This window comes from Anser brachyrhynchus, assembly GCF_964034855.1.
Source record: "Anser brachyrhynchus genome assembly, chromosome: 26".
In the NCBI taxonomy this organism is placed as follows: Eukaryota; Metazoa; Chordata; class Aves; order Anseriformes; family Anatidae; genus Anser; species Anser brachyrhynchus.
Window position 1 is genome coordinate 6,004,601 of NC_137719.1, and position 22,901 is coordinate 6,027,501.

The 22,901-nt window shown below is 40.9% G+C and overlaps 1 protein-coding gene across 1 annotated transcript in view; it reads left to right on the plus strand.

Annotated features, from left to right (window-relative positions):
• The window catches only part of KCNU1 (potassium calcium-activated channel subfamily U member 1), a 193,476-nt gene that overhangs the window by 14,478 nt on the left and 156,097 nt on the right, over positions 1-22,901 (plus strand). Inside the window, exons 15-22 of the mRNA XM_080568382.1 lie at positions 1,100-1,212; positions 1,307-1,375; positions 3,347-3,436; positions 3,570-3,670; positions 7,433-7,529; positions 19,303-19,426; positions 21,863-22,087; positions 22,560-22,737. Of these exons, the coding sequence (XP_080424508.1) occupies positions 1,100-1,212; positions 1,307-1,375; positions 3,347-3,436; positions 3,570-3,670; positions 7,433-7,529; positions 19,303-19,426; positions 21,863-22,087; positions 22,560-22,737 (997 nt within the window). The remainder of the gene's footprint in view (positions 1-1,099; positions 1,213-1,306; positions 1,376-3,346; positions 3,437-3,569; positions 3,671-7,432; positions 7,530-19,302; positions 19,427-21,862; positions 22,088-22,559; positions 22,738-22,901) is intronic.

Below are 22,901 nucleotides of genomic sequence, written 5' to 3' on the forward strand. Positions count from 1 at the left end.
CAGAACTGTTTGGCATGTAGTTGCCTGAATAAGTCACAGATTTGCTAGTCCTGCTGTGGATGTACTTTTGCTATCACCTAGTGGCTGTATGTGATACTTCACGTTAATCTCCAGCACAAAAAAAAATAAATTGATTTTTCTATATTCAGGGGCTGTTCACAAATTGATTTAGGCAAACTATATAGATATCAGGTGAAATGAATACAGAAGTTTTATATAGAACTGGGGCTGCTTTGCAGACAAAGTGTTTTTGCATAGGCAAGCTGTTTCATTCAAGTCCAAATGTTTCACTGAGACATGAAAAAGCTAACAAAACTGATACTTTTAGTTTTTAAAAGTATACTATGAAAACTCAGCAAATTTTTGACAGGAGGCTTTTTTCAATTAAAAATTTCATTAAATAATTTTTGTTTGGAAAGCAAAACTTTTTTACACATTTTAACAGCCTATTAAGTTTTATGTGGAAGGCATTCATATGCCAAGAGAATGGTGTATACTGTGAGGTAATGAGTAGCAGTATAAAACCAGAACCAGCTGTAAGAAGCAATATGTTTTGCTGCTCGAACTACCTGGATACAAACAACCCTTCCTTAGTCACATAGCTATTTTTTAAAAAACAACAACAAATCAAAAAAACCAACAACAACAAAACACCCACACCACGAAAAGTGCTTATGCTGGAGCAGACCATCTCTGTTCAACAATAATCTCACCTCTCCTATATTTATGATCAATAAAGCTTAACACAAAACCAGACTAACTAGGGAGACAGGTTAATTTTACTGCAATTAAGGCCTAACTTTCCTCAAATAATGGACTCCCAATACTTTGCAGTCATAAAATTTCCATGTAGCATAATTTCTTGCAGTAATGACACCTGTTCTTCAATGATAATGAATTGGAAGTGTCCAGAAGAGTTAAGACATTCCCTGGTCTGATGTTTTTCAACTCTGATACTGTCTCTGACAACATATATTTGATGTCATTCTGCTTTCAGTAACTAATATCATGTAGTGTTAGAGTATTTTCCCAGTGTTAGGTTACACATCCTACTTGCTTTGCCTTTGAATAAATTTATCATCTTTATGGTTGCTTTTAGACGAAGAGAAAACATCTGAAGGACAAGATGCTTCTGGGAGACAAAGACTACAAAGTAATGACTTTTCAGCTCTCCAACGATTTTGCAGACATGACTTTTATTGAGGTTTGTCGGTATGTGGTACAGATGTGGATGTTTTTCTGCTATTTCCTTCCAGATGTCTGTCCGCAGTAAAGATACTGTGACTGACTTGGTCTCTTTCCCCAGGTTGTGCTTTGTAAAACTAAATCTTGTCCTCTTGGGAGTTGAACTCAAATTTGGCAGTCGAGGAGAGAGGTAATTGTATGTAAGACTTCTCTTCTAGTAAGAAGTCAATTAGTTCCAAACTAATGATATCCAAATAACTCAGATTTGCCCCCGGATCTGCACAGATTTTATATGCCTCTTGTTTTCCTATGCACGGTATTTAGGAGACAGGATCAAGATGTTATTCCTGGTTGCTTAAGTGTCAGAATGAATTTTACCATACAAAACAATCTTTTCTGCCTCCTTTCTGCTCATGGATAATCAAGCAAGGGATGGAGGATGGGCCACCATTCTCACCTTCCATTCCACAAAAAGGCAGCATAGATCTTGCTTTGATTTGGGGCAAATCAAGCATATTTATTTTCATGGGTAATGGAAACGCCGCCTTTTTTTTAACCACATGAGTTTAGCTCCTAAATGCTAAAAAGCATTGTCATAAAGGGATAATTTGTCAATGCTGGCAGCAGAGCTTTTGCTGTCTGAAGCTGATCTGGTCCTGGGCCAGATAACACTCTCTGTCTGTTCTAATGATGAAATACAAGACATCCTAATGGGGAATCTGGAACTAGTTCAGAAAGGGGAATAAATTAGTGCCATAGATCTTTAAAAAGCTTGAGAAATCATCCAGAAAATGCAGACTATTGAGTGCAATTATTACTCTTTCCACTTTTATAAAGGAAATGGCTGTCTTGACCAAACTAGAATAGCAGCTCTGAAAACAAAGGAGTGTGGGGAAACACTGCTGTGAAGAATACGTAGGGGTTCTCTTCAGCAAATGCTGAATGAACCCTACCGTGAAAGAAGTCGGTGCATGTTGTAGTTGTTTAGCACTAATGGAAAACAGGCCACTACAAATATATTGTTCCTTGAGTTCGTACATTGTCGAGATGATAAGAGAATGATGCAAAGTAAAAACAAGAGGGAAAAGGAAACTGCATGCTCTTTGAGATACAGAGACTGTATTCTTGCTTTCTTTACACAACAGTTGGCACAGAAGGGATGCTTCTTCTAAAATGGGGACATCTAGATGTTGCTACAATATCTGTTATCTATATATAATTGTAGTGCTTAATATTTCTCATAATTCATATTTTGTTTGTCCTCTGAGCCATTAATCTGGAGGAGCTGAGTATAGGACTTCACAGGAAAGGAAATTGTTAACAACCTCGTCACCTTTCCCATTTCCATTCAGACTGCCAATATTTATTAAAACTGGGTTGAAGACAATAGGAGTTTGGACTGAGCTGGTGCCTTGAGTGGTCTACACAGAGAAAAGTGCTAAATTTAATGATGTTGCAGGGGATTCAACATAGCTATTTTTACAGCAGCCCAGCAGGGATTTTCACCCCGGATGTAGAAGGGGGATCCATTAGGAAAGAAGGTTTCCTCCCCTGTTTATACCTTGCTTGTTCAGCTCTAGAGCAGATATATCAAACCCTGCACATCTCTGTAGCTTCAGTTACACTGAACTTGTATTTTAACTGTGAGTATTTAGGTTTTTCAGTGACTCCATGGAGAAATGGAAATACCTGGCCTGTTCTGACTACAGTAGACCATTAATGGTTTTATTACGTTAAACGTTTTCAAAATAATGTGGTGGAAATCAGAGTACCTGTTTCCTATGAAGTTTAAAATTTATCAAATTAAAACATTAATTGAAACAAACAAACAAAAAACAAACAATCAAGAATCTCTGAATTGAATAAACTGCAAAAATCCTAACAAAAGGATTTGTGTGGTTTGAATCCCTGCTCTCACACAGCTCCCCCACCTGTTTCCGTGGAAAATTATCTTTATGACATTGAAAATGCAGCAGTTAACTTTTTTCGTGTCTCGTGTCTCTCTTGTAGGTCATAGAAGTTATAACAAAGGGGATTAATGTAAAATTTTGTGGTGGGAGGGAACTGTTACAATCATATAGTCTGAATTCTCACAACACAGGTGAGAAATGTCACCTGATAGACAAACTGTGATTACTCTCTGTATGTTTTCCCAATACAGCGCTATCCTGATCAATCCGTCTGCACGGATAAAACTTCATCGGAATACCATGGGCTTTTTTATTGCTCATTCCCTTGCAGAAGTCAAAAAGTAAGATTCTCTATTACTGTTTTCTTGAAAAAAAGGTCTAAAATATAAAAACTTTCAAGAGCAGATGAGTGCATTTATTGTCTAATCAGTTAAACATAATTCAACTTTTACCTAACTAGCTTTTGTTTTGTAGGGCACAGTTCTATTGCAAAGCCTGTCACAGTGATGTACAAGATCCAGAGCAGATTAAAAAATGTCATTGTAAAAGAAGGCTTCACTCCAGATCTTTCTCAGGTAAATTTTAAAAAAAATCTGTTTCTCATAAAAAAAAAAAAGGCTGAATCGATAGCTGATAATTGTATATGTATTAATTATTTGTCATAGTTAATAAGGTTATTAATAATAAGAATAGGTTGGAACATCATCCTCTGATAAAATAGGGATCTTTCTGATGATACTAATAAATCTTACGGATTATGATTGTACTTTAACAGCTTCCTTGTGCTTTTCTTTAGGAGTCAAAGCTGTTTTGCTAAAAATGATTAGGAAAATATATACCTTGTTCAAGATTTTTACTCTACTTATTAACAGGTTTATCACAGAATACTGCTTTTTAACTGCAGAGACCAAAGCAGAGTCTTATTATTACTTATCACTGTAGCATAGGTATAACTGAAGCAAAAGGTACAGCCGGACATACCAAGGTTTTTTGTGTCCAGTTTGTACTGGATTCTTGATCAAGATTCACTGATGAAGTCTGTCTATGTCTTTGTCATCATGAGAATAAGAAATGTTAAATAAGAAGTCAGAAAAATGTTTTGGAGGTTGTACAATGTATATGGCAACATTTAATGGTGTTTAGCTGAAAGGAGAGAACAGATCAATCATGATAATATTAAACCAAAGCAGAGCAACATATTACTTATTCACCTCAAACTCCATTTTCAAAGAGTTTTGTTGTTTTTTTTGTTTGTTTGTATTTTGTTTTACTTTTTTCTTTTTAGACAGAAAACAGCCTCTCTGATCTGTGTCTGACTGCACCAAAGTGAGACTTGCCACAATTTTATTATGCATTTAAGATCAAAATGCACATTGCTTCTGCTCTCTTCTGAACTGCTCTGCTAGTGTCTGCCCTCCATGGAGATGGTGCTTTGCTTTAAAGAGTTGAGAAGGAGCTTTCTGTTAAATATGAATATACACATGCATGCCTACTTATTTCAAACACTTGCAAATTGTTTAAACAGCAGATGGCAGCCAAGCCCCATTACAAAACATGCCTGTGAACTGCAGATGGTTGAGATAAAGGCAAAACTTATTCACGCTGTGCTCAACCAGGCTGAGTGAACAAGCACAAGCATACTGACACCTGGAGGGCTCCATGTAGTAATGTCACGTAGGAGGGGAAGCTGGAGCCCATTTTCGGTCCCACACACTTATCAACATAGATGCAACTGAGGTCCCTGAAAGCCAGCTACCTTCCAGAAAAGGGACTTCTATAAGTGGCAAAGGCACCTTAATAAAAGTCAATCTCAAACAAATAGAAAGACATTGACACTGTGGGAGCTCTCTACCTGGCTGGTTTTCTTCTGGTTTCCTAGGCAATCTCAGGTTTTTTTAAAAGGACAAGATTGTGTTCCAGTACAAATGTGTATTAATAAAAAGCCCTTGTTTGCAAATCTGCAGTTCTGCACCAGAGACACAGCAGAGAGAGTGGTTGCCCAAGGTGGATCAGGAGCTTTGCCAGCTGTAGGGCCTTGCCATCAGTTTCCCCTAGGATATATCAGAGCTTAACTGTAGGCACTTTGGTTCATTCCTCCTCATTTAGACAGTGAAGATCAAGTTAATTGTCATGGATAGAAAACTAATACAGGAGCCTCAGACTGTGAACTTCAGTCAAAGGAGCTACTATTGCTATTCTAAAAGAAGTGTAAATGGCTTACTACAGGACAGTAAGTTAAAATAAAACAAAGGCTTTTCTTTTTCCTTTATCATCCAAACTTGACCAAAAGCTATTGTTGTTATAGCTACTTTTTATTTATTTTATTTTTTTTATCACTAGATATGTATTAAGAGGCCATAAAGCTTCTTGAGGCAATGATACCCCACTCCCCTTCAGGACCTGGTCAGGTAGTGGCAGTAACAGGGCTTTTCTCCCTGGTCTGCAGCACGTCAGAGCTGCTCTGGGCAGGCAGGCTCTGCACAGGTTGTTCACGTTAACCCAGAACATCGGTGCTAAAGGCTGGGAGTGAACCTAGCTCTGTAGAGATGGCCAAGTGTCTTGTTTTAGAAGGCTGTAAGAGCATTTTCTCAGCTACTTATTTGTGCCTGTGTAAGACAGGCAGTTACGAATTTTCATTCTCTGACTTGGCTTATGATACTTCATTAAGCTTGACCTAGAGGGATTGATTGAGTGGCGTGTGGCATCCTCAGAGAGCTCCCTCTTTACCCATCCAACTCCCACACTATTGAACACAGGGCTGTAGAAAGAGCTATCCTGTTACCAAGGCTAAATGCACCTGTTTTTAGCACACCTGTGCAGAGCAATTACAGCTTAAGGCTGACAAATCACCTATTCAGAGAGATGTCCCTTTATCTGCCAGGGGTATGTTTAGAATCCCTAGCTGCTCCATCTGGGTTGGTATGGTTTGGCAATAGTTGCAGCCTAACAAGGAAGTTAAGGGTATGTGAGAGGGTTCGCCTGTCAGTTTGTGAGATAAAGAGATATGTGTGTCTGAATGTTCTTCCAGTCCAACCTTTCCTTCCCCATCTGTATGCGTTGGACATGTTTGGACACATGTGACATGGAGAGCTTTGCTGTGCCTCCTGTCAAATGCTGATAAGGGGAGGAATGCAGATTAGCAACAAAGATAAGGGCCAGGGGAGTGTGGGGAGTAACAGCACGCATCCTGAGCTTGCTACATCGCTGTGAAAAGCGGGAGATGCAGGTAGGCTCTGGTGTGCTTAAAAATCTCAGAGGGTGCTGCTGTACATCCTCAAATCACTGCCTGGTGTTATAATGCTGGGCTTAATGGCCCATGACCTCAGATTATGGCCCAGAAAAGACTAGATCAAATGTCAGAGAAAAGATGTTCCAGCTGTTAAATTGCTACTTTAGGATTTGGGAAGCTTAAGCTCATTTTCTTGATCCATTTCCTCGGAGTCGATCTGGGACTTTAGGCCACTTACCCTTTCTGAATTTTGGTTTCCTGATGGGAAATCGAGGCAGATAAAACTGGTTTGACTCTCAGAGATAGTAGGAGAATAAAGTAATGAATAAGCAAGTCACTTATGACAAGTATGAGGACAGTACAAGTACCGGTGACGAACTCTGCTTACCCTCTGGTTTTCTTCCTTCTGTGGAGAGTCATGTGTTCATAGAGCACTTAGAGCACTCCTCCTCCCCTGCAGGACTAGGGTCCCCCTCCACCACCCTTTAGGGACAGGCCCAGCACATCCCTGCACCTCTGATCTTTCCCCTCTGTACAGGACTGGCAAAGAAACACACACCCTCTCTCTTCAGGACTGGCACTGGGACCCCCTTTTCTCATGGAAGATGCGATTCTCTGTAGCCAAGAACCCGTTCTTTCCCATGCAAAGTGAGAACAAGGGTCTTAGGGGGTCACACAAGTGCGTGTTGGCAGTCTGGTGAGGGTGTGCTTCCTTCATCTGTTCCTCCACCTAAAGAGGTGACGAAGGTTTCCTTCACTTTGGGGGGAAAACTGCAACAGTTTGGGGTGAAATTCAGCTTCTGGATTCCAACAAAAGAGCCTCACAAAGAAAAGGAGCCCCCTTAGGAACGAAATGGTGCGTTAAGTATGGGGCGTTCACCATGTTTAAGACTGTTTCACACATACTAGATAGCATTGCTATTTCATAACGCTGTGCTATATTTTGGAGCAGTTGTATGAATAACCAATTCAGCGCTCCTTTTTCTAGCATTTCTGAAGCTCCTGCAGAATCCTCAAAATGGTACAGTGGCCATTTGCAGACACAATCTAAATACAACTGAGGGCTATACAAAAGGAAGCCAATTTTGTTTTATTGCCTTTGTTTCAGAGATACTGAAATTACGTAGCGAATCGCTTGCTTCACATGGACAGCCTGCAAAGTCAAGGTCCCTTATCGTCCTTCCACCTCAGAGATTTGTTGATGGGTAAGAAATGTAAAGCTGTGTGTGTGCTGAGCAGGCGTTTCCTGGACTTTCTTATTGAGAATTTGTGTGGAAAGTGGCAACAGCCTGTTTCCTAATTCTTCTGTTATTGTTAGCTGTTGAAGTGGATGGTTTATGGCTTCCCCCTATCTTGATTAATTGAAATGTCTAGAAAGCACAACTTATGTCTATGTATCCAAATCCTCAGCACATCAGCTCATACTCTTCTGCAGGCTCAAAGCCTGTAAGCGTACACGAGGTGCTGTGAACTGATACTAATGTGAAGGTAGAAGGGAAAGGTGAAGGGAGGAATTGGTACACGTCATGAAAGTGATTACTGCCTTCTAGACAGAAGCCAAATAATAGCAGAATTGTGATCATGTTTTATTCTGCTGCTTCTGAGAGGGCAGAGTGGAGGAAAGAGCAGCTGAAGGTAGGAACGTGAATAGCCGACACTGAGTTTTGCTCATTCCTCAGGTGCTTAATTACAGTGTGGTGTTGGCAGCAACATGGGAGAGTAACAAACTCTGGTATACCCTAAAAGATGTTTGCTCTAAAGCCAGCTGGCGATCCAAGAGAAATCTCACCCTACAGCATTTTTCTCTAGCATCAGTAATGCATGCTAGAGTAGTCTTTTGTGGGCCATCTAAATTCTTCCTGGCTGGAGGGATCTGATTTCCCAGCAGGGTTCACAAACTGGTGGCAGAGCGTGGTCATCTACTGTCTAAGCCAAGGTGTGAATTGCAATATTTTTAACTACAGTGTACTTGATTTGCTGTGCAGTCCAGTTGACTTGCACTGGGACTCCTCATAACCTGAGCTGCTACATTCAGCATAAGGAAGGGTATCATGGTCTGAAACTGAGCTGTCAGTAATAACAAGCTGTTACACTCTTCCAAACATCCACTAGAGAGGGTGACAGGACATATTGGCAAACAGTGTCATACTAGAATTTGCAGGGAATAAACAGGAACCTGGTAGGCGAAGAGATGCCCAAACTAGTATTTCTTGCCTCGTTTCTGCTTGTGAGCAATTTGCAGCCACTGTAGAACCGAAGAGGCTTAATAAATAACGTTTCTCCTCCCTGCAAAATCCTATCTTGTGCTTCAGCAGCAAAGGCAAATGTCAGTATGGCAAGGACTGTAAGGTGTCCTCTGGAGAGCTTTGCATCTTAGCAGCTGTCCCCAGCGCATGCATGGTATCAGGACAATAAAACGTTGCTCAGTGCGGCTGTCCTGCAACCAATTAGGTCAGCTGTAAATATTGGGACTGCATGGTAAATACATACACACATACTAGCAGATTGTGCTGACTTGTTAAATATAAATGAAAACATAATTAGATTTATAATATGGCCCTCCCCCTCCTCATGCCCAATAACATAATTTGCCAAAGGAGGGGAGGGAGAGGGGAGAAGAACAAGCCCTCACAACCTGCTGAAATACCATTATTAACATGCGCATGAAAAGTCAATTATGCCAGAGGGAGGTATTTAAGTGAAGTGAGTTTCCATACTCTGGGATTACACCTTGGGGATTATACAGTTCTTATTTATTTATTTATTTTCCCTGAGATCTCTGCTGCTGCTTAGCAGTGAGGAACAAAATGTTGCTAAGAGATATTCTGAAATCCCCTAAAGAAATGGCCAAATGTGCAGATAAATAATTGTTCCCATCCCCATCAAGATTCTCCCTGATCACCATATCAAAAAGACACTATATTCTCCCCAGTCAGGGCAGGTATGTTTTCTGGTGTTTAGTTTTAAACGACACCAGGGACTGGTCTTCCAGTGCCTCCCTTGGGAGGGCATTTTACCATGCCGTTGTTATTAGTTGCAGTATTTATTATTTGTATTATAGCTATGCCTTGAGGCTTCTACTGGGACTAGAACCCTGTTAGGCTCGATACTGTATACACACATGGTAAAAGGAGTTTTTGCCTTAAAGAGCAGCAAAGGGAAGTAGGAAAGGGTGAAATGAGGTATCGAAAGTCATAGAGGAAACCTCACAATGCAAAATACAGCTGTTTGGGGCTGACTCCTCATAACATTGGAGATCTCAAATCAATCCCAAATAGTTTTTTATTATTATTTAATCCAAAAATAGAATTGGATACAATTGCCCATTTTCAGATTAAGCTGAGGTTTTCCACCTGGGGTGTTCTGCTCATAGAAAAGCTAACACTGACCTTTTGTATCTAAGTTAGGACAGTTTGGACAGTGGCCAAGGGGAGCTCCAGGTTCAAATCTCTGCTCTGTTTGATTTAAGATGGCAAACTGTAATCTAATCCAGGGAAGATCGGCACTTTAACACAAGTCTAGTTTCCTGGGATGTCTGGATATACAACGGGGATTATTTCCACTGCATGCCGCAGGCAATGCTTTCGGAATGATTTGGGTACTCACCAGCTTGTCCTGTTATGGACTCCTTTGAAAATATCTGTGTTGGAATATTTAGCCAGCTAAATACTTAATTTCTGTATTAGGCTAATCGATTAAGTTAATCAAATCATAATTCAGGGAAATGTGATGAAGTATAGTGCAAAAGAATTGCACGTGGCCTATTCTAAGACTCAAAACACATTTCGTTCAGGTCTTGCCAATATTTGTGGAGTTCTAGGCTGTTTTAATGAAAGATATCTTACTTTGTACTGCACACACTAGGCTCATGCATTTTTTTTAAATTGAAAATAAGATCTTGATATTCCAGGAAAGAACTTAATTAGTGCCATTAAAAAGTCACAAACCAGTACTCTCCCTCCCCCCAAAAAACCAAACCAACCAAACAAAAAATACCGAAGAACTGCGAAGCTTGGCCAGAACTGAATTCATAAAGACCTGTTAGGATTCTTCAAGCACTTCTGAGGCCCTGCATCGATACACTTGCTTTACTAGTCATGGTTTTCCACGCATTCTTGCCTAAGGCACGACAAATTTAATGGTGTATGTTTTGCTGAATTGTTGATTCTTCTTTTTCATTTCTGCTAAGTTTCCAGTGAGGTGTAAGAGAATGCTTGTGAGCAAGGGTGTGTGTGTACACGACTCTGCAATGGCTTCTTCCCTTTTGTCCTGGTATAGAGTCACTTCAGACAAGCAAAGGATTAATAAAAACTACATTAGATTAAAGGGGAAACCAGGTTAAAGACCAAGTTTTAGCTCCCTTTTAATTGTAATTTATCTAGCGTCTGGATAATTGCTAATAAATACCTGCTGAGTTGCCAAGCCTATGTTAGGGCTTGTCAGTCTTTAATAAATTTTAAAGACTTGAGATCCTACTCTGATGCTACCCATCACTTCCCAATCCAAAGGTAGGGCAAAACAAAGCAGCAATGCTGAGCACTCCAGCCCAGCTAATCTGGCAGAATGCATCACAATCTTTATAAATGTGTGAGAAGGTCTGTGCGAGAGCTCCCAGAAAGGTCATTGGTATTTTTGGAGCGATAAATCACGGAGGGAAAGATTTGCATTTTGGCTGTATAAAATCCAGGGCTGGATTAGAGAGAGAATACTTTGCAGTAATATTTCTCTCCTGACTTGTTTTATTAGCTTCCTTTAAACATGTTACATTATTGCTTATAGAATTTCATTTACTTGGATTGGCAGCTTGATAAATATGTCTATTGGCGATGATTTGGATTGCTCTGGGCATTAATATTATTAAAACCTGTCACAAGGAAATGTCTGAAAGATGACTTACTGTAAAGATTACAGCATGAAATAAATCATACAATGGTATTTGTTACCGTTTATGGCCTCTTGGAGCCGAGTCAATCCCTTTTTATGTTGCATTATTTTTCAAGTTTTTATAGCCTTACATTATATATCGCTGTCAGAAATGAACAGATGGGGTGTCAAACACGAGCCTTCTGAATAATTCCCACCCTCGGGTTATTTGTATGAAGGACAAGTGTAAAACTGTGTTCTCAAGAAAAAGGAGATAGATAGAGGTGGAGAAAGTGTTGTTACAGTGAGCAAGATCCCTTTTGTCAGCAGGCACATTGTGCTTTTGATCACTACCTGGTATTTACGCTACAGGGTGGGGGCTCTGTGGAAAATTTAGCAGTCTGTTGGCATAGCAAAAAACCTCACATGTTAGACAAGTTTCAAATTCCTTTGGATTTACTTTTATTGCTAGAATGGGAAAGATGTGGAGGGGGTGTTTCAGTGATAGCCAAACCTCGGAGGGTTTATAGAAACATGGAAAAATATGGATGCCTCTCAAACACTTCAGGGGTGGAATACTAAAACGAGTCCCTCCTGAACTACACAGATGGCACTGCTGTAGTTTGGGATGCAAGAGGAAGAAGATGGACAGATACTTTGGGCATTGGAAGTTTGTGAACTGATGTCAAGCAGGGAGCTCCTCTAGGAAAAAGAAGGAATATTTTCTATGCCACTTCTTATTTTTCTGGGAAGTCCCATGTTTGTGTTGTGTGTTTTCGAGGAGTCCTTATGAGAGTCAGGGTGACAGACTGGATGGAGCGATAGTTCGATGTGATAAGGTGAGAAATACACCTGCAATTAATCAGGTTTGTCTGGGTTAGAAACTTCGGGTAGGAGACATCATCCGTGTATACTTTCCCCCAAGGTTTCTCTCTTCAAATCTCCAACCCCCAGAATCTTGCACAGGTACACAGAATATAAATCAGCATTATTTTTAAACATGACTCTTCTTGGTCTAAATGAATCTTTAAGCACCCTAATAAATTGTTCTGTCAATGCAGACTGGCTGAATCTTGCTCATGGAACAATGAGGTCTTTCTCATCTTCACTGAAACTTGCAACTTGAGAATCAGTGCGATGGATCAGATATTTTAGCGTCGGCCTGACACAGAAAACTTAGCTTCCATGGTGTTCAAAATCTGCCCAGACTTGTTTTGTACAGGCTTGTTGTCTCTTTGTATGAAAACTAAGTCTGTTTGCTGGCATTGAAGGATAGGTTTCATGTTTTTTAACGAAAGTCTTAATAAGCAAAATCATACTCCGTTTTGGCTTTAAGCCACCAGAGGTGTTGTGACCAATTTGAATAGCAGTCTTTCCTCAGTGATTTACTTCTTGATTCAATTTCAGCTTAATTGTATATATAGGCCTCTAGGTTTTTTTGTTTAGTATTTTCTTTTTTTTTCCTTTCCTTCTGGAGAGTAAATTATTCAGAATACTAGGCAAGGGCAAGGACTGAGACCTTTTCTTGTACATAGAATTTTTCTTCAGTTCATATTCATGCTTACTGCATTTGGCATCTAAATTCTCTGTTAGACAGGCACTATTTTTTTTTTTTGAATTTAACCAGCTAATCAAAAAATTATTGCAGCTTCTTTCTGAAGCTCTCTTCCCTTCTGTTTGTAGGCCTCTCTTGTTTCTCTCAGGCTTACCATTATAGACCAGAGAGCCTTACCCTTTGCAACCTCAACCTTTCTGTGTATTCCTTGGCCTTTTTCTAACTTCATATCAAAAGTGATATGGTGTGATACTTCTTATCACCCTTTCTCTCTCTTCCCCAGGCCCTTGTCCCACATCTGTAATCAAGCTTGCATGAAAATTTTAGGGACTCACATTCACCATGCAAAGTACGGTTGTACAGCATTGTGGTAACTGAAGTTGCACCCACCTGTATGTACTAATCCGATTCCACGTTATACAATCGTATAATCACTTAAAGAATTTGCATGACTGATAGTATGTGTTCTGAGTGCATAAGGAGAAGTTTCATAATTAGCTTTCCCTGTGAACTTGTGCAAACCAGTCTATTTATAATTTGGTCAGCTCCTGATTTTTAATGAGGGTGCTGAGAGTGACTGAAGCCTCTGGCAGCATGCATTTCATATTTTAATTACCCACAGTAATTCTGACAATTAAACTGATGTCATAAATCACATCATAATGACCCATAAGAAAAAAGCATTTTTAATGATTGAATGGGGATTTGATTTAAATAGGTATGTGATGGCTTAACAAGGAGCCAAAAGCTCCATGGAGATAGAAGTCTTCCAAATCTTCTTGTTAAGCTGTGGCTCCAGCAGGTGAAGAAACTTGGTGCAAAGTTTCTTTCGGAGGCCAAGTACTGGTTTTCTTAGCACAGGATTGCATTTCGTGGGATGAAATCTATTCCTGTGTGCCTAGCCAGAAATGGACTTCTACGTGATTTGGGTCTTGGTGGCTAATTGGCCATTCTGGTCTCTGACTCCAGAAGAACTTGGATGTTGCTTATCTTTGGCAATGCCGATACAGCTTACGCTTTTCTCTTCTGGCAGATAGCTTTTGTTACTGTGTCCATGGTTTAATAAAGTGTAAGCTCTTCTATCTATTGTTAGGTGCATAACACTTTTCTTACCACTAACCACAGCTGAGGAGGCCACTTAGTAAGTGATGGGCAACATCGTGCTGCTGCCGTAGAATTTTGTCCTTTGGTTACCTCCTGAGCGGTGTCACCATGGGCCACAAACCTGAAATGACAAGGCGAGACTAGGTTTGCAGGTAAGTCCTCAGAGGAACAGAGTGCTCACAAATTTACCAGTTCAGCCAAAATCAAGGCTGTGCTATCCAGCGTAGTCTATTATTCAGCTGGGACCTGACTCTCTGGTGTTGGCCCTTAGTGAATATCACTCCTATTATCTAAGATCTTGACTAAGCCAAGTTCTGCTCTTTAGATTATTTTGCTATTAATAATGTCACAATAAGTGGGTGGAAGTAGCTAATGGCTCTAAGCCACAAATGATCCCAAATGTTCCCAGTCTCTACTCTCCTGTAAACCTTGACAGATTGGGAGTGCTTAGTAAAATATTGTAACACTCAACACGCATTTACAAGGCAGCGATCTGTCCCATGACGGCTTCCAGATGTGTAGTGTGTGCAATTTCATAATTCAAGAACAGATTCTATTGCCCTCTGCAGATCCCCCATCAGGCTGTTCATAAATGCTGCTCATAATTAAATTAACCCACTAACTAGCCATGCAAATTTTGATAAGCAGTGACCAAAAAAAATAAAAAGAGGAAACTGTTGAGATGCTCTCAAAAAATGACAAGGTTGTCTTCAGAGATTATTTATCACTATGAGAGGATTTGTTTTTCCCTTCCTGTTTGCCAAATTCCACTTTGTCCCTTCATACATGACAACTGTTTTAAGGCATTAATCTAATAATTAGGAGCTGAATTTTGCCACCCTTACTCAAGCTGTCTGCTGTCTTACTCTCTGAACAGCCTTTCTGGAATCAAAGCAAGCCACTATTCTGTGTGTGGGTAGCAGTATCAGGATTTAGTTTTTAAAATCCAACTCGTGCCCAGCCCAAGTAGCAGTGAAAGAACAAAAATATGCACACACACACTCACTCTCAAGCCGAGGGGAAGAAGCTGCATTTTATCTAGCCCTCCTCTGACCTCGGAAGGGAAGAGGGGGACTTCAGCAAAGATTTCACAAGGGATGCTACAAATAATGGGCTGTTGTTTTTTGTCAGAAACAATGGCTCGCAGCTCTGACACGTGAGATCTGCCTGGAGTAGTATCCAGGTTCCCCACAATAACTTTGTTATATTAATTTGAAAAAGAGCTGGAGTTATTACACCTGGTTTATATCTATGGCTGAACAATATGTCCTTATACAGTGAAGTGTTAGCTGAGGGAGGTGATTTGGGTGGATGCTGAGTGCGGAAATGGAGGCCAGATAACAAAAGCAGAAGACATATATATATATTCATATGTCATTCTAAGGATTCTTTGGTGAAGTAGGCCCACTAGTCCATGCAGATAACTGTTCAGGCAGTCCGGTGCAGTTATCCGGGTGCATTCTGAATTTCTCCGGCATTGCCAGCTCCTCAGACTTTGCCACATGGATGTCAGGAGTTCTTCTTAAGGTACCATCACTTGGAGTCCCGTAATTATTTGAGAACCTTGGCTCCAAGAGAGGGATGTATAGGGCAGTGCCTATTAGACTAGGACTCAGCACTTGCATTTTTGTGTTGTACAAATCCTAGCGTTGTTTCCGTGCTGTTTTCTCAGTTCAACTTAGTTTTACCTTTGTTGTTCAAGCTTACAACTCTAAACCTAAGGGGAGAAACTGTAAGTATTGCTTCAATATAAATGATAACTACTGAGTATTTTTACTTTAGTGAATTCTGTACAACCGCAGTGACTTCACTGGGATTACATGTGCTTTGCTTAGGGGCGGATTTGGTTCAGTGGATGTAATTAAAAAAAAAATTAAGTACTCATTTTTAAGATTGGTTTTACTTGTTGCCTGATACATTTGATAATTATTGGGTGGAATACTCTAAATTGCATCATTTTGCAGTGATGCGTAATACCTCTGTGTCTATTAATTAATTAAGCCTCATAGTTCCTTGTGAGGTAGGGAAATACTTTGAAGCATTGTGATTCGAGTGATATAATCCACGATGATGAATAAGCCAAGCCCAGATACGCACCATGTTCTCATAGTGCAGGCCTGGGAGTGAGCAAGGGGCTTTGCAGCAGCCTCCACAGGCACAGGCAATTTTCATTGTATCTGTGTGAAACTCCGCTCCTCCCTAAAGGAGAAGGTTAACATATGTGCAGATCTGGGAACGATTCAAGAAACAATAAGAGGATTCCCAAATGGGATGTGAAGTGAACAGCCCACATGCCAAGTGTTAAATCATCCCCGTGGCTGCGGTACAGAGACAGGGGAATGTCGGGGCTGTTGTGCTGGTGGGCTGGGGCCTTTCCAAACGCAGCTGCTGGAGCAACCTGCCTGCTCCACGCAGGTACACGGGGGTGTCTTCTCTCTGCAGACTTATGCTCGCAGATCTCTCGTGTGCAGGATGCTGAGGTCCAGCGGTGCAGCTCTTCCAGGCCTTGCTTGTCCTGAGGTGCTTGGTGAGAAGGCTTCCACCCCTTATTTCTCACTGAAAAATTTAGGAGACAGGAATAAGCTTGGATTCCTGAGGATCTGCTGCTGTTCTGTACTTGGTGCACAGAAGGCAAACCAAACGAGCAGAGAACTTGATCTGTACTACGTTAAGGCTCGTTTTAGCCCCTGTTCTCCCATGACAAGGAGTGGAAGAGCAAATGTCAGGAGACTGCAGGTGAGGGATGCAACAAAGCTTTAGGGCTTTGCAAAGACGTTGTAAGGAACTTAAAGATAGCTTGTCAGCAGGAAGTTGTTGGCAGCTAACAATTAGATAAAAGGACTTCCACTCCCTGCCTTCTAATACTATAGACAACTGTTCATCACTTATGTTAGTCCTCAAATGAAGTCTGAAACATCTTGGATATGTCTGACCATCTTTTAGTCTAGCTGTGAGCTACATTATTTATTTTGATTCATGGAAACATGAGTGACTGGTTTATATTAGGTCATGGCTGTGGGAGAGGCAAAAAGGAAATGTTTTGCCATGTTGTAGTTGCCTCAGTTTGGCTGCTACACTGGACTGAACTGCTGTTTTGGATGATATATAAGCTTGTGGACTGAGGTTACTTCCAGTGACCAAATTTTTCTGAGTTTAATGATGGGCCATTGCTCAGTACATCTGCAGATCAGGCACAGACTGATTGCACCAGTGGCTTGTGCACCTGACACTGAAACAGTGCTTTCAAATGTTCAGCCGCTGGGAACGCATCTTTAGAAAAGCCCAAAGTACCCAATTCTTTTTCAAAAGTCAGCTGTACTTGTGTGGTCTCTGATAACATGGTCCTGTGCTCTTTTTTATTCTCTGTTCAGTGCAAAGTAAGTGATAAGAACCTTAAATGAGAATGTGATAGGGGAAAAAAAAAGTCAGTAACAGACATGGCAATGCGCAGCATCATGTGAATGCAACTGCTTTCTTTCTAGACTCATGGGAAGCAAACATGGATAAGTGCACACACAGCACAGTCAATTTGTGACCTAGATAACCTGCTAATAGCTGTAGGAAGTAACTGTAGCTCAGCCAGAGACTATTTCTGTCTCTCTGTGTGGTACTACACCATATCAGTTCTAGTGTCCCCATCCTCAAGCTCCTCAGAGTCCAGTGCAGAATGATTTACGAGTTGCTCAGGGAAATCAGATTTCTGTAAGGATCATGTAATTTGCAGAGTTTGTGGCAGAAGAAACCCTAAAGAATGGTTTGGTAAATCAGAATGTGCTTGGCTTCGGCAAGGTGGATGCTGTTATGATAAAGTGGGTTTCCTGCTGTCTTTTCCCTCTCTCTCCCACTTTACGGATCCATCAGGTGTTTCCTCCAAGGCATATATATTTCCCATAATACTAGAATGAAAAGATGTCACTTCTGACAGGTTGTGTACGTAGATGATGTCTTTGTTATGATAGAGATATATACACTGATTGATTGGTAAATTTTTGAGTCAAGTAAAGAAAGCTTGTGAGAAGATAGTCTCCAACTTGACAAAATACTATTTAATCACTGGCCTAAAGATTCGTTATCTGAGGAGGAGACCTGTGGATGTGATTGCCTGCAGTTAGCACAGGGCTGGAGAGAGACACTGCAGAGACTGGAGTTGGTGCTGCTCCCACCTTTTCCCCCAGGCTAAGCTGTCAGTGCCTGTTGCTCTTGCATCCTCTCGGGCAGTAGTGCAGCAGCCAGTGCATACAAACCTGCTTCTACCTCTCTGGTCCCTTTCTTGCCTGAAGAAAAGATTTTTCAGCACCTTCTTCTATCTGGAATAGCTTGCATCTCGCTTTGCGTTATCTGCCACTTGTCCACATTAAAGGTGGCACTTGGGTTGGATCTGCTGTTCAGCTAAGGAGTCCTAACCCCAGTACCAGTGTCAGTTGGTCTGTGCAGGGCACGGCTAGATCTGCCTTGCGAGCCTCGTAATGAATGACACCTTCCCCTAGCAAAATCCCTCCCCCTCTCCTCTGTTAATCTCACCTCACCCGATACTGCATAGACAAGGTAAGTATGAGCTGGACAAGAAAAAACAATGTCAGGACCAAATACCTGTCTGGTCATACAGCTTCGCTAAGGCTGTTGTGTTCAGCATACGTCGTAATCCTGGTTGGCAAGTTTCTTACAGCGCTGCTATTTCAGTTACAGAGTGATTAAATAAGCTGTGTTCCTAAGACAACTGTTCAGGGCTGATTCTACCTACAGTAAAGCTGGAGAGATGGTGCTGAGAAAATGGTTTATCCAACAGATTCCAGGTCTTTTCCATGAGCAGACACCAGTTCTCTCATAACTCTTTGTTGTTCAACGTGACTTTCCCCAACAATTCTTGGTCTGCAGCAGTCCTTTGAAACAGCTTGATATCCGAGTAGCGTCTGATTGAATGGCTTTTGTTTCACGTGGCCTTGTTGCTGCTTCTGGACTAGCACAATGCTCCCAAACAAAGCTATGTATCTGAAATTTGCCTCTAAGAATATCCTGCAATATGGGCCTAATTTAAGTTACTGAAGACGAGGGAAAAACTCCTGCTGACTTCTTCTTGCTCTTAATCAAGACCATGTTTATATAAATGTTGCTTCAGCGAATGTCCCTACTGAAGAACTTATTTAAAATTATCTTAGGGACCAAGCTCAAACAGCCACAAGCATCACAACTAATAAAATAATTCAATTAAATTCTTTACAGTACACTTTTTCTTATGTTTGTCCCACTTAACTGACATTGACAAAGGAATTTCCCCACTGTATAACCCCTGTGACTCATACATCGTAATTTTTCCTTGCCACTAAGACTGCTGAAAGCTATGATGTAAATAAAGAGGGCATCTCGGCAGCAGATGGAGGTGTTATCTCAACTTGGATAAACTGTAGCTGCTACTGCTGAGAAGTTGTTCTGTAGCTAAGTTGCTTTCTCTCTTGCAGGGTTTCGGATGTCCGAGGAAAGGAGGACAGCAGGGTCATCTTAGATCCAACAGGAAGGTTCCACTGGTGTGATGCTGTTCGGTTCCACTGGTGTGATGCTGTTCCGCTGCAGGAGGCTCTTCTGGTAGGCGTGGGGTGATTGCCTTCAGCGTTTTCATGTGTCTTCCTCCTTCTTCTCCTTGAAATAAACCAGGGCTTCAAGGCACAGATCTGGGTGGAGGGCACAGCTCTCCCGTTTACTGTTTATTTAGCTGCATTCTCTTGGCTGACCCTGCCCTGAAGGAGAGAGGCAGAGCCCATTACCCCCTTTCTCAGGAGTGAGTTGCAGATAAAAGATCTTGACTAGGGTCATGTAAAGACTCTGTTGGAGTGATGGGAGCTGAAGGCTCATTCCATGGACATATTTGCTACAATTTAGGTGGTAACCTGGGAACAGGGAAGGATCTCCAAGGTAACAAGGGATCAGTAATGCCTTTCGTGTTCATCTGAAACAGGGTAGGCATCCTGTCTCAGGAGAGGATCTCAGCAGATGTACAAGGGAAGGTCTGATTGACACCTATCTTTTTTTTTTTATTTATATATTTTGTATGTTGTGTTTCCATACCCTTGTGTCCCTAACACTATTGATCTAGATATCTTTAAGGCTGGTTTATTTATTTCATGTGTCTACTCCGTAAAAGAACAAATCCTATCTAGAAATGGCAGGTTGTGCTCAGAGCTGCCAGAGAGCTGAGAGTAGGCAACCAAATCTTGCAGTGAGGTGATCAAAGATTTCATCAAAAATACAGAATGTTCAAGCTGTTCTGCCAGCTGGGAGACTTGTAGCAGGCTGGAATTCATGCTGCTTGAAATGCTGCAGCTTCCTTCCAAGCAAATAAAAGGACCCTATTGCCCAGCAACCTCCAAAATAGGATTAGTCATTACAAATGGGCAAATATCCCAATAGTCCTGGAAGCTCGGCTCTGAGAATTGAAGGGTAATGTTTTGAAAAGATCTTACAGGCGGGCTTACATGAAGAAAAGGCTTACAATTGTTAGTGTGTCCTAATTCCCCATGTGCCACTTTTGTATTGTACTTTTTGTGTTGTGTTTTTGTGTAGCTTAGCTAGACTATGCAAGAGGCTCTTTGTGAAGTTTAAGAATGTCCACAAGGAAAATAAGTGCATGATAGCTATTGCACCTCATGCTCGTGCAGTGTCTTCCTTTGCAATTGCATTTCTGGGACAGGCAAGCCATTAAAGGCTTGGGAGTCTAAGGTGCATTTTTGAGAATGAATTGGGTGCTTGACAAAGTCTCAGACCATGCTGTGGGTTTTCTAAAGCTGTATTTTAAAAATCATTTAGGTGCTTAAAAGTGCAGGTATACTTATATGGGCTTTGTCATGACACTTCAGGATTTCTTTCTGTTCGGGAACCATGGAAAACTAGATAATACACCTTATAGAAGCTCCTGCAGGATGTCCATACAGAACACAGAGCATCTAAACACACACAAAAATATGATTCACTTTGATTTTTACATAAGGTATATGTTCTTAAGTGATTTAAATGTTTGGGGGGAATTTTAACCTTAATTTTAATAATGCTTAGACGTCTGAGAATTAATATGTATTTTTTTCCTTAACCTCATCAATAAAGTAATAAATGGCAGATGTAGCCAGAGTCTTGGTCCCGGGTTGGAAGGAAGGCCCAAGTCTTTGCCAGTGTCTTCAGATTGGCTAACCTGTTCCTACTGCTCACTCGCTGTACAGACTGCTCCTGTTGATCTCGTAATTGCATATTTCCTCAGCAGAGTTCAGCAGTAATAGTTTTTCCGATTGTTCCTATAGAATAAGCTATAAAATAGATTGTGTTTTTAATTGTTTAGCTTCATTCAGAAGACTAATCATTGGACTTCAGGCATGTTACATTAAATACAGCTAAAGGTTTCATTATTCAATTTAAACTAATCTAATTAGTTAGAGACAATCATTTAATTTGGTTATGATTCTAATCTCTCATCAGGAAACTTCTCCCTGACAAAGACCCTTGTTTCTGTTTGGGAAAAAAAAAACAGCCAAGGAATGAACATTGCACAGATATACTCATCCCACAGTTTCTGGCTGGTTAATGCGGACATTAATGCTGTGCCTCTGACAAGCCTGGTTTGGGGACTTGCCCATACCACCTACCAACCCTGAGATGCCAGCCGCGCTAAGCAGTACTCACTCCCCAGTACTACATTTTTCCAGGCTAATTAGTTCATTTGAAAAATGTGAACAATTAGCCTGGAGGGGAGGGAGGGAAGACCAGGACAAAATAGTTATTAAGCTCCTAGCATGAAGCTACTGTTGTCGCTTTGTTCTATAGTTTTGTTGCTTTATGCCAGTATAAATTATTTTCTTCACTTCTGTAGGATACACTTGGAATCCAACTACTTAAGGGGAAATATTTTTTTATATATAGTCACATTCTACCCATCAATGTTACAAAGCTAAGAAATGGTTTAAGTCTCTGTAACTGAAGAAACAAATCTAAAATCAACTTATTAGCTGTTTTATCAGAATTCTGTTTTAAATTTAGAGTTGCAAGGACCAAGCAGCACTGAACCTGCAGGATCACATTTTGGTCTGTGTCTTTGGTGATGCAAACTCACCACTGATTGGGCTGCAGGACTTCGTGATGCCCTTAAGAGCTAGTAACTTCATTTACCATGAGCTGAAAGATATTGTTTTTCTTGGGTCTTTGGAATATCTGCAAAGAGAATGGAAATTTATTCAGAATTTCCCAAAGCTGTGGTTATTCTCGGTAAGAATTTCTTTGCATTTTGTCTCTTCCTCTTCCTTCCTTTCTCTAGCTCTCCTGCACACTTCTGAATACATTTTAGAAGTTTTTGAAAATAGATAGCACAATTCAGACTCAAAAAGTACCAAAACTGGCTCAGGCTCTAGACTTCAGTTTGAGTCCAAGATATTGTAGGAAAACTTTCCATTCTTAAATACTTATTTTCCTCTGAGGGAGTCTCAGACTTCTCTGGTTACCTGCAGAAGCATTGAGAAGGTAATCCTGATCGGAAATGGGAAATTGTCCAATGAATTGCAAATCTAGACCTGTGAGTTTCATTGTCTGACCAAAGCTGCTCATATTTGGAGGTGCTTCCAAAATGCTACTTACCAGTTGAGTTTGAAACAGATTTTTTTGTTCACCTTTCACCTTTAATGATCCTTAACGATCAGCTTCCTCAGATTTCTCCTTATCAGTATTTGTTTGGTTTTATCAGGGTAGTGCTCTCTGCTGTGCAGATCTGAGGGCCGTTAATGTCCGGGATTGCTCTGCTTGTGCCATTCTGTCTTCCAATACCACTGCTTCAAGAAATCCTTCCCTGGTGGACACGGAAAGCATCCTAGCCACTCTGAACATCCGATCCATGCAGGATAAGCCCAGCTCAGCCTCACTAGGTAAGTGTGTTTCCCTTTGCCTGCAAGCATGCCGATGTGACAAAAAAGAGGACTAAAGGAGGAGGAATGAAGGGGTCACTTGTCACTACTCTGAGCCATAGCCTGTCTCTTCTGAATATAAATATGCCAATTAAAATGGCCAGAAGTCCATTTTAGCCTTGCTG